The sequence below is a fragment of the Hyla sarda genome, chromosome 7 (genome assembly GCF_029499605.1).
Source record: "Hyla sarda isolate aHylSar1 chromosome 7, aHylSar1.hap1, whole genome shotgun sequence".
Classification (NCBI taxonomy): domain Eukaryota; kingdom Metazoa; phylum Chordata; class Amphibia; order Anura; family Hylidae; genus Hyla; species Hyla sarda.
Genome location: NC_079195.1, coordinates 58,776,123 through 58,788,749, shown reverse-complemented (window position 1 = coordinate 58,788,749; position 12,627 = coordinate 58,776,123). Strand labels below are relative to the sequence as shown.

Here is a 12,627-nt window from a genome sequence, read left to right as displayed (position 1 = left end):
TCAACTTCGATTCGCTCATCTCTAATGACAATATCATATGTCCTACTGATTACCTTTATATATACAGTATATAGAAAGAACTAATGTTTATTCGGATAAGACATAATTATTTCATAGTTTCTTATCTCAACCCCTTTACCTTGGGTGAATTGTAATTGTGTCATCTAGAGAGTGTAACTAACTAGCCTTCTCCTGTCCTTATCTCAACAGTCATAAATATCTAGTAGAAGTATTCTTCTCTCAGACTGGCACTTGTAGATATGACCTTTAGAATACACCGTGGCCTATTATAGAACACAGAATGGCAGACAGATACAGTTAGCATTGTATTCATTGGTTCATTGTATTCATTGATTCATTTTTGGGGCATACAATAAGTACGAAAAAATGCCCTAATCAATAGGAAAAAAGTGTCATGGAGATCATAATAGATCTCCCCCTACAGAAGATCCAAAATCAAATACCACTATTTTGAATTTGACTGATTTAGTCTTAATAGAGAAATTCAACAGGACAGATTTTGATTGACTTTTTCTGTGGAATTAGAAAACTAAATTTGAAAAAATGTTTAAAGGTAAAGAGCCAGAAACAGTGAGAAAAGAAGGTGAAACACCAGTTATAGAGGGACCATTTGGCTTCAGTGTAGCAAAGAATTCTACAGTAGAAGATCTGGACTGCCTCATTACCCTTAAAGATCTGCTGAAGGAGGGAGATCAGCCTGAAGATGCCCATCGGGACTTTATATCGGTTATAGATCTTTTTGCCCCCTACACAGCCAAGCTCAAGTTGTTTGAGAAAAAAGTACTGGAGGATATGCAAGCCCTCATTCATCCCCTAGATCTACCTAATTTATCTGCAGAAGAATCACGCGCATTAAAAATGTACAGCATAACGATAAAACTGTAGTGAAAAAATCAGATAAAGGGGGTAATGTTGTCTAAATATCCAAATAGTATTATTTGAAAGAGGCTGCAAGGCAGTTAAACAATACGAATGTGTACAAAAAGTTGCCTGGTAATCCCACACAAAAATGAATATCTAAACTCAGATCGCTATTAAGATTTAACATAGAGAAAGGTGTTATTTCAGAGTAAACAGCATCAAAACTGTTACCTATGTACCCATAGTCCCCTCAATGGTATTTCTTACCAAGGATCCACAAATTGGTGACATAACCGAACAAAACCACTATCTAAACTTGTGGACTGGAGGTTAAGGCCCTTATTGAAAGAAATACCCAGCTTGCTGAAAGACACAGGAGAAGTTTTGTGTGCCTTAGAAGACACTTTTTGGCCGGAGTAATTCATTTTTGCCTCAACGTGGAGTCGTTCTACACCAGCATCCCCCAAGATTTTGCAGTTGCTGGTCTGAGAGTGCTCCTAGTCACAGAAGGTAAAAGCATGGAGGTGGTAGATTTAATTTGTGAGGCATTGCGTTATATATCTTAGAGAGTAACACCATCCAATTCAATGACATGTGGTATGCCCAAGTGGGAGGCGTAGCAATGGGCACCCCAGTCGCCTACATGCTGGCAAACATTTATGTTGCCATATTTGAGATTGAATTTGCCCACACAGAAAAAAATTCCTTCTATAAAAATTTGAAAATTTTGTATTTTTCTAACTTTGAAGCTCTCTGCTTGTAAGAAAAATAGACATGCCAAATAAATTATATATTGATTCACAAATACAATATGTCTACTTTATGTTTGCATCATAAAGTTGACGTTTTTACTTTTTGAAGACATCAGAGGGCTTCAAAGTTTAGCAACAATTTTCAAATTTTTCCCCAAAAATGTAAAAATCTGAATTTTCCAGGGACCAGTTCAGTTTTGAAGTGAATTTCTGGGTCTTTATTTTAGAAATCCGCCATAAATTACCCCATTATGAAAACTGCACCCCTGAAAATGAAACATTTGATTTTTTTCACAAAAACATGTTGTTACCCCAAATTTTTCATTTTCACAAATTTGTAACACCATTTTTAGTAGGTAAAGTGCTCTGAGGGCGCATTACAATGCTCAGAAGAGAAGAGAGAATTTGGTTGGAATGGAGCATTTGCATTTACAAAGCCCCAGTGCTGCCAGAATAGTGGACTCCCTCACATGTAACTCCATTTCAGAATCTACACCCCTCATGGAATGTAATAAGGTGTGCAGGGTGCATTTACATCCCACTGGCGATTGACAAATCTTTGGAACAGTGGGCTGTGCAAAATGAAAAATAAAATCTTTCATTTTCACGGACCACTGTTCAAAAAATTTGTCTAACACCTGTGAGGTGTAAATGCTCACTGCACCCCTTATTGCATTCCATGAGTAGTGTAGTTTCCAAAATGGGGTTACATGTGGGGGGTCCACTGTTCTGTCACCAGAGGGGCTTTGTAAATGCACATGGCCTTCAATTGCAGCAAAATTCTCTCTCCCAAAGCCCAATGGCATTCCTTCTCTTCTGAGCCCAGTAGTGCACCCGCAGAGCACTTTACATCCAAATATGGGGTATTTGCATACTCGGAAGAAATGATGTTACAAATTTTGGGGGTCTTTTTTCCTATTACCTCCTTGTGAAAAAGAAAAATTTGGGGTAACACCAGCATTTTAGTGAAAAAAAATCGGCTGTGGGGTGTTTAGGCTCATTGTACCCCTCGTTACATTCAGTGAGGGGTGTAGGTTCCAAAATTGAGTCACATGTAGATTTTTTTGCATTTATGTCAGAACCGCTGTGCAAATCACCAATTCAGCCCTTAAATGTACATGGTACGCTCTTACTCCTGAGCCCTGTGGTGCGCCTGCAGAGCACCTTTTGTGCATGCTGGGAGTTGTTGCTAAGCAACAGCAGGAGGCACAGCCTTACCTCCTCTTCTCCAACGCTGACGCCGGTCCTGGGCCCCCAATCCCGCCACAGACCCGCAGATCAGGGGCCCCCTCCTGACACCCGCTGTCGCCCTCGGGAATAGGGACGGAGCGGGTGACGTTAGTGACACCCCTAGCAGGAGTCCTGATTTGCCAGACGGTAACGGCTGACGAATTAGGATGATTGTGAGGTGGCACCAGGACAGCACCAATCACCCTTTTTTTCCGGGTCACTGGAAATCGACGATCTGAATTGACTGATTTGATTGACTGACTGAATGATTTCAGCAGCCATCCCGTTCCGTTCACCGCCCGGTTACCGGCGGTGAACAGAAAAGTCCAGGGCGTACAGGGCGTCTCAGGATGCCAGGGTGTATCTGTACGCCCTGTGTCCTGGTTGGGTTAAAGAAGAGGGATAAATTAAAGGTGGTGGTACCCGATGTATTTCCATATTTAAAATACTGGTATCCAAGCTTAGGTTAAAGTTGAAGGGAGGACCACATGCTTTACCTGAAAATTACCTGAAAACCCAGGGGTGCACTTATTGGGGCAGTTGCAAGCAGGTCAGCTTAAAAACGACAGCGGTGCCAGCATGTCTCAAGTGCATGTCAGTGAGATTGGCTGCCTAAACCTTCCTGAGTCCTTGCTCTGTTTGAGTGAACTCTGATTAACCCCTTAAGGACATAGGGCGCATCCATACGCCCCCGTTTCCAAGTCCTTAAAGACCGAGGGCGTATGGATACGCCCTGAGCATTTCCGGCCCCACCGCTAGCCGGAGGGGAACCGGTGCCGGATGCCTGCTGAAATCGTTCAGCAGGCATCCCGGCATATCGCCCAGGGGGGTCATTATGTCCCCCCATGTCGGCGATTGCCGCAGATCGCTGGACAATTCAGTCCAGCGATCTGCGGCGGATTCCGGGTCAATCGGGTCTCCAGTAACCCAATGACCCGGAATTACTGGCTGATCGGGGCCGTCAGAGACGGCCCCGAACAGCCAGAGCCAGCAGGGGTGAGGTGGCACTGGTGCAACCTCACGATCGCCCTGATTCGTCGGCCGGTTTCCCGGCCAACCAATCAGGGCGCCTGCTGCGGGTGTCACTCCCGCAACCCGCTCCGCCCCTCTTCCGGAGGACGTGAGCGGGTGCGGGACGTGGAACCCGGGTGCTGGGGACCCCGATCCTCGGCGTCCCTGTTGGGATAGGGGCCCCAGGAGCAACGGCGGCGGCGAGGGACTGACCTGTGCGGCGGCATCGTGGAGCAGCAGCAGGAGGTGAGTGACAGCCTCCTGCTGTTGCTTAGCAACAGCTCCCAGCATGCAAAAAGGGCATGCTGGGAGCTGTAGTTATGCAACAGCAGGAGGCAGACCACCACAACTCCCAGCATGCCCTTATGGGCATGCTGGGACTTGTAGTTTTGCAACAGCTGGAGGCACATTCTTTCTATGGAAAAGTGTATCTTCAGCTGTTGTATAACTACAACTCCCAGCTTGCACAATCAGCTAAAGTGCATGCTGGGAGTTGTAGTGGTGCATCTGGTGGTTGCATAACTACAACTCCCAGCATACCCGTTGGCTGTCGGTGACTGCTGAGAGTTGTAGTTTTGCAACAGCTGAAGGCACACTGAGTTAAGTAGCAAACCAGTGTGTCTCCAGCTGTTGCATAACTACAATCACCAGCCAATGTAGTATGCCTCCGGCTGTTGCATAACTACAAGACCCAGCATGCCCTTCCGCTGTCCGTACATGCTGGGGGTTGTAGCTTTTGCAACAGCTGAAGGCACACTGGTTGCAAAACACTGAGTTTGTTACCAAACTCGGTTTTTCACAACCTGCGTGTCTCCAGCTGTTGCAAAACTACAACTCCCAGCATGCACGGATAGACCGCACATGCTGGGAGTTGTAGTTTTGCAACAGCTGTATGTTTCTCCCCCCCCCCCCAATGTGAACGTACAGGGTACACTCACATGGACGGAGGATTACAGTAAGTATCCGGCTGCAAGTTTGAGCTGCGGCAAATTTTCTGCCGCTGCTCAAACTGCCAGCGAGAAACTACTGTGAACCCCCGCACGTGTGACTGTACCCTAAAAACACTACACTACACTAACACAAAATAAAATAAAAAGGAAAAAACACTACATATACACATACCCCTACACAGCCCTCCTCCCCAATAAAAATGAAAAACATCTGGTACGTCACTGTTTCCAAAACGGAGCCTCCAGCGGTTGCAAAACTACAACTCCCAGCATGCACTGATAGACCGTACATGCTGGGAGTTGTAGTTTTGCAACAGCTGGATGTTCCCCCCCCCCCCCCAATGTGAACGTACAGGGTACACTCACATGGGCGGAGGATTACAGTAAGTATCCGGCTGCAAGTTTGAGCTGCGGTAAACTTTCTGCTGCAGCTCAAGCTGCCAGCGAGAGACTACTGTGAACCCCCGCCCCCATGTGACTGTACCCTAAAAACACTACACTAACACAAAATAAAATAAAAAGTAAAAAACACTACATATACACATACCCCTACACAGCCCCCCTCCCCTCCCCAATAAAAATGAAAAACGTCTGGTACGCCACTGTTTCCAGAACGGAGCCTCCAGCTGTTGCAAAACAACTACTCCCAGTATTGCCAGATAGCCACTGACTGTCTAGGCATGCTGGGAGTTTTACAACAGCTGGAGGCCCCCTGTTTGGGAATCACTGGCGAAGAATACCCCTATGTCCACCCCTATGCAAGTCCCTAATTTAGGCCTCAAATGCGCATGGCGCTCTCACTTTGGAGCCCTGTCGTATTTCAAGGCAACAGTTTAGGGCCACATATGGGGTATCGCCGTACTCGGGAGAAATTGTGTTACAAATTTTGGGGGGTATTTTCTGCTATTACCCTTTTTAAAAATGTAAAATTTTTGGGAAAACAAGCATTTTAGGTAGTTTCCAAAATGGTATGCCATGTGTTTTTTTTTTTTTTTTGCTGTCCTGGCACCATAGGGGCTTCCTAAATGTGGCATGCCCCCAGAGCAAAATTTGCTTTCAAAGAGCCAAATGTGACTCCTTCTCTTCTGAGACCTGTAGTGCGACAGCAGAGCACTTTTCACCCCCATATGGGGTGTTTTCTGAATCGGGAGAAATTGGGCTTCAAATTTCGGGGGGTGTTTTCTGCTATTACCCTTTTTAAAAATGTAAACATTTTGGGAAACCAAGCATTTTAGGTAAAAAAAATTTTTTTTTCACATATGCATAAGTCGTGAAACACCTGTAGGGTATTAAGGTTCACATTACCCCTTGTTACGTTCCCCGAGGGGTCTAGTTTCCAAAATGGTATGCCATGTGTTTTTTTTTTGCTGTTCTGGCACCATAGGGGCTTCCTAAATGCGGCATGCCCCCAGAGCAAAATTTGCTTTCAAAAAGCCAAATGTGACTCCTTCTCTTCTGAGACCTGTAGTGCGCCAGCAGAGCAATTTTCATCCCCATATGGGGTGTTTTCTGAATCGGGAGAAATTGGGTTTCAAATTTTGGGGGGTATTTTCTGCTATTACCCTTTTTAAAAATGTAACATTTTTGGGAAACCAAGCATTTTAGGTAAAAAAAATTTTTTTTTTACATATGCAAAAGGCGTGAAACACCTGTGGGGTATTAAGGTTCACTTTACCCCTTGTTACGTTCCCTGAGGGGTCTAGTTTCCAAAATGGTATGCCATGTGTTTTTTTTGCTGTCCTGGCACCATAGGGGCTTCCTAAAGGTGACATGCCCCCCAAAAACCATTTGTCACTCCTTCCCTTCTGAGCCCTCTACTGCGCCCGCTGAACAATTAACATAGACATATGAGGTATGTGCTTACTCGAGAGAAATTGGGTTTCAAATACAAGTAAAAATTTAATCCTTTTTATCCCTTGAAAAAATTCTAAAATTGGGTCTACAAGAACATGCAAGTGTAAAAAATGAAGATTTTGAATTTTCTCCTTCACTTTGCTGCTATTCCTGTGAAACAACTAAAGGGTTAATACACTTACTGAATGTCATTTTGAATACTTTGGGGGGTGTAGTTTTTATAATGGGGTCTTTTATGGGGTATTTCTAATATGAAGACCGTTCAAATCCAATTCAAACCTGAACTGGTCCATGAAAAATAGCGAGTTTGAAAATTTTGTGAAAAATTGTAAAATTGCTGCTGAACTTTGAAGCCCTCTGGTGTCTTCCAAAAGTAAAAACTCATAAATGTTATGATGCAAACATAAAGTAGACATATTGTATATGTGAACCCCAAAAAAATTATTTTGAATATCCATTTTCCTTACAAGCAGAGAGCTTCAAAGTTAGAAAAATGCAAAATTTTCTTTTTTTTCATCAAATTTGGGGATTTTTCACCAAGAAAGGATGCAAGTTACCATAAAATTTTACCACTAAGTTAAAGTAGAATATGTCATGAAAAAACAATCTCGGAATCAGAATGATAACTAAAAGCATTCCAGAGTTATTAATGTTTAAAGTGACAGTGGTCAGATGTTCAAAAAATGCTCTGGTCCATAAGGTGAAAAAGGGCTCGGTCCTTAAGGGGTTAAAGTACCAATATTGATTAGAATTAAGTTATATAAAAGGCTTTGATGAATAAAAAGCCCTAACAGGTAAAGAAGGTTCTAATTACTAGTCCAAAAAATTAGAAATTGTATAGCAGTACAGAAAGGGGGTCAGTGACAGGCAGTGATGATGTTACCAAATAGGCCATAAGGTTACATCTGGTGCTGTAGAGTTGGGTCTAATTCTCTGGATCTTTATTCAGTGCCTCAGGTTTACAGTATCTCAAATAAGTGAATCCACCCCTCACATTTTTGTAAATGGAATGCTGGTAGTTGGTCGCCCCAGCATGCAGAGCATCCTGCTGCGTACCTCAGCCATACTGCACACAAGGCTCCTACTCTCCTATAAATGCTCCGGACCCATACTTCTGCACTGTTGCAAGCAGTGACAGCTTCACATGCACCTCATAGAGGCCGCACAGGTGGCTGGCTGGCTGGCTCACTGAATGACAGGAAGATGTTCTGTAGGGCCCCGTTTAGGAGGGAACTCAGTGTCACCCTTACTTGTCATCTTGATCTTGATAGGCTTGGCTCACACACAGTTCAGGCTTCAAAACCCCATTGTCTACTTACAGATAACGTAGTAGAGCTAAATCATATGTATTATGTATACGCTGATACAATTATATTAATTTAGTTTATGATACAAAGTTATATACTTGTTCTGTATAACTGGAGTATGGGCCTGAATAGATTCGTAGCCCAAATGTTATATTTGGCATACTATCAGTTGCGGGAAGTATAATTTACATTGGCCTATTTCCATCAGCACAAATTGCACAGAAGATAAGAGGTCATGGGTTGGTTCTGAAATCTTGCTTAGTGGCCAAAATTCTCCCACACAAGTTTATTGTCCTCATATTTCTCCATACACAGGCTGGGATGTATTAGGAAAGAGCTGGTATTGGCTAGGGGATGATTTAGTCTCCTCCTTTTCCTCTTAATATTATAAAAGAAAGGCTGTTTTGGAGACTTAGTGGAGGTGACGTGTGATCCAACATGTGGCTTCTCTTGGTCCCCGTGTTTCTAGCAATCTTTAGCTCATCGCTTACATCCGCATCAGAACCGTAAGATCCAGTTTATAGTTATTTTTAAAGCAAGTTAATATTTTCTCAGAAAATGTGTAAATATGTTCCAGTAATATTATATCTGAAATAACTAGATTGAGGATGCAAAAAATCGATTTATGGACGTTATGTTGGAAGTTACTCTTGGAAAGTATTGATTCTCCATAAGGAGATTCTACTTCGATATTCTTTAGGGGTGCTGTATGCTCAGTAGAAAAAAAATTGAAAGCTGAAAGCAGCCGAAGTTGAGAAGTTATGTCATTTGCTTATCTTCCTTTGACTTTAATTGGAGTTTGGCAAATGGCGTAGCCCTGCAGGCTACTCAGCTTATGTAACTCCTGGAAGTAAGGCGATTGGAGAACCTCTTTATAGAAACATTCATATTAGAAACAAATTATAAAAGTAAACAGGAGATAAGTTTTCCCCCACTCCTTGTCAGTCTGCAGGATTTCTACATGTTCCTGAACAGACTTGTAGAAATCCTACAAAGAACACAGGGGTTAATATTCTATTGATCTCTATCATTTTAGCTGGAGAAGAACAAAACAGTGGGCTTAACAATCATTTTGTCCTACTGAAAGCTGTGCAGAGGGGAGAGGCTCCTGGTGCAGTCAGTTATCTTACATCCAGACACAGGACAGTGAGGAGGAGGGGTCATGGCTGATCTCCTGGGAGAGACATAGAAGGATTCTTTATATATTTCTCAGTTTTATTTCCAATATGAGACAAAATGTGAATAAATGAAAAGAGACAATGTTCAGTGTCAAGTCAGTAATACATACATTTATTTTTACATTATTTTAGTTTATAATAGTTCTTATTTTTATGTGCCCTTACAGCCATTATGTGATCACAGTTCCTGCACAGTTCAAGGAGGGAACCGAAGGGAAAGCCTGTGTAACCTTTCTTGATCTGAAGGGGCCGACTGACATTAAAATAGAGCTGAAGCATGAGGAACAAGTTCGCATTGTGACTGAACAGAAAATAACCGCTCACGATCATTCTGAGTGCTATGCCTTCCAGGTCTGTATATGTTTCCCAAGTAAGATTGTGCCAAAGGTGACGATGTACAATACATAAACGGTTTATTTTAAGGGGTTCCCTGGATAAACTTTATTATATTTAAATGTCTTCACCTACTGTGGTATCCCAGCGGGTGCAGGCAGTGCTGGAATGGCACCGGTGAGGAATGAACAGCAGATAAATACCTAATGTATTATACAAATCATTGGGAATATTTATATGTCTATTAATAATTTGTATCACATTCACATTCCAATGTCAGAACCTGTGGATTGTACAGAGATGTGCTGCACTTTATAGACACTACTTCCTTTTTCATTTGAGCCATCTCTTTCTCCTTCTTTGCTGATATGTAATGCTGCCAGCCTGTAGCAGCTGCAGTGTGTGTTATGTAGTCTGGTACCCCAGTTGCTGTGAACATTATAATAATACACGTCAGATTGTTCAGATATTTTTGGAAAGCGTGAAGTTTAAAGTTAATCACATACAATAAAGTCTCCTTTACCTCTTCAGAACCTCTTTTTGAAGAGCTTCCTGTTAATGATGATTTGTATGAAACTCCCTCACTCTTTTCAAAAAGAAGATCTGCAGCAGCTTAGGTGTTTATTACAAGGAATTATGTAACTCATACTGTAAAGTATAAAAATATTGTATGTCATCTTTTCATGACTTTTATGGTTATTCAACCTGCGTCCTCATGTTTTCATATGGTGAAACTTGTGAAAATTTAGATTCATATAATGTATAGTAAAGGATACATTATGTTCTGTATAAACACTTCAGGGGATAAAAGTCTTTCTTGGTAATGTGATGGACACATGGGTGCAGGGCACGTTGTAGAGCTCTGATATCTGTACGAGCCGTCCTCTTGTGTGTCCATCACATGACCAGGACAGAGTACAATCTCCTGGAAATAATCAGTGATGGTTCCTAATGAATTACTGCAAGAAGAGGTTAGGAACTGTGAGAAAATAGTATAAAACACAGTGTATGGTAAAGTGATATACAGTCCCGTAATGCAAAGAGTAGAACTTTGCAGAAACTATGATACCTTTGTAAGGCATCATTGGCAAAGACAAGAAATTATTGACAAAAACATATTTCTAATTTTCATTAGGTCCCACAAGATGATCTTTCCTGGTTCTTACATGTATCTGCACATGGAGAAAACATCAATGTGGATGAAAGCAAGAAAGTTACTATCCTAAAAGCAGGAGATGATGTGTGCATCATTCAGACTGATAAGTCAACTTACAAGCCGGGTGATATAGGTAAGGTGAAGGCAATTAGGGAAGTCTGAAGACACATTTATGAAGTCAAAAATGGTAGTGGGTTACAAAAAAAAAGAAAAAAAAAAAAAAAAATATATATATATATATATATATATATGAGATGAGCGAATCGAAGTTGACGAACCCAAATTCCTTAAGAATTTCATGAAAAATTCGATTTGCAATGAATGCGAATATGGCCGCAATTCGATCGCGCAAATCGCTTCATTAAACTCCATTTTACAGAGTTCCAGGCTATTGGAGAGCTAAGATGGCGGATCCACATGTGAGTACATGGGGCAGGGGATTATGGGAGGGCGGGAAACAGCAGCGGGAATGACAGTAGGCGGGCTGACCCTGAACCACATGTGAGATGCAGCCTATCAGTGTTCACTGACCTCTGTGATGTCACAGCCCCTATATAATCGGCGGCCATCTTGCCTCTCTTCATTTCATCTATGCACTCAGATGGAGAGGACGGGACTGTGTGTGTGTGAATAGCTCATACCACAGCGTTACACTGCAACTGCTAGTCACATCAGCATTAGGGAAAGGCAGGAGTGCAGAGTGCTGTGCTGTTACTCTGAGAAGGATCATTGATTGCTAAACCTCCTATTCACGTTATTGAGCATTGCAGCAGAGAGGGGCAGATAGCTGTCAGCTGCCTCATACAGATCTCCAAGCTGCCTGAACTTTCTGAAGCATCTCATCTCCTCATTTTTCAGCCCAAATGAGTTTATTTTTATTTGCTCCACAAATCTTCTGCTGCTCAGAATTGTGTGACAGAGTGCAATTTAGGGTTTAATCCCTGGATTTTTTTCTTTTCTTGTGGTGCTGCACTGTTGGGTCCTGCTGCTGTTCAGAAATACGTGATTGTTCAGTGGACTGTAGTGTATTTGTACCATTTTGTACCTGTTAATCTGTCAAGGGGCTACATACTGTTTAAGTCCAAACAATACTATTCACAGAGTTTTTTCTGCTAATAGTTAGGCATATTACTGCCCTCATCAGTGCATAGCGCATAGGTACATCCAAGTATTGTACCATTTAGTACCTGTTAATCTGTCAAGGTGCTCCATACCGTCAAAGTCCAAACAATAGTATCCACCAGCTGGTGTTTTACAAAAATACAGAGTTTTTTCTGCTAATAGTTAGGCATATTACTGCCCTCGTCAGTGCATACCGCATAGGTACATCCAAGTATTGTACCATCTACTACCTGTTAATCCGTCAAGGGCCTACATACTGTTCAAGGACAGCCATAAGTAATCACCTGCTGCTGTTCTAGACAAATACTGTTTAAAGAGTAATGTAGCATATTGTAATACCCTCATAAACGCACTAAGTATGTCAGGCAGAGAAGTGCCAGGACGTGCACAGAGGAGTGGCAGAGGCCTAAATATTTCAGGCAGAGTTGGCAGCAGACTTGGGGCGAGTGGCAGCAGGAGTCGCAGCGAGAGGCCTGAGCTCCCTTTATCAGCCAGCGGTCTCCACCAGCAACCCATCTGCCATCGTGGATTGGTTAACACGCTCATCCACATCATCACAAGTGACATCTGACACCCCCAGTCAACAGTCGGTGGGTTCCTCAGACACAACCCTCAGATGGCATGGCCCGGGAGCAGTCCATGTCCTCCCATTGCCTTTGTCGTATGCTGTTCCCTCTCCTAAAGAAGTATCTTATGCTGTGGGTTCAGCTCCACTATTTACTGAGGACGATCTAATAGAGGACAGTCAGCAGCTACTGGACAGCCAAGAAGGGAAGGAGACATGCGCCGCTTGCTCCGCTAGGCGGCCAAGTAGTGATGCAGAGAGTGACGTGGGAGGCGGTGTTGCAAGTG

At 42.7% G+C, this 12,627-nt stretch overlaps 1 protein-coding gene across 1 annotated transcript in view; it reads left to right on the top strand.

The window, feature by feature from the left end:
* The first annotated feature begins 10,438 nt into the window (after nucleotides 1–10,438).
* Nucleotides 10,439–12,627, top strand: part of LOC130283129 (alpha-2-macroglobulin-like protein 1) — a 266,692-nt gene continuing 264,503 nt past the window's right edge. Inside the window, exons 1-2 of the mRNA XM_056532319.1 lie at nucleotides 10,439–10,468; nucleotides 10,633–10,786. Coding sequence (XP_056388294.1) covers nucleotides 10,439–10,468; nucleotides 10,633–10,786 — 184 coding nt within the window. The remainder of the gene's footprint in view (nucleotides 10,469–10,632; nucleotides 10,787–12,627) is intronic.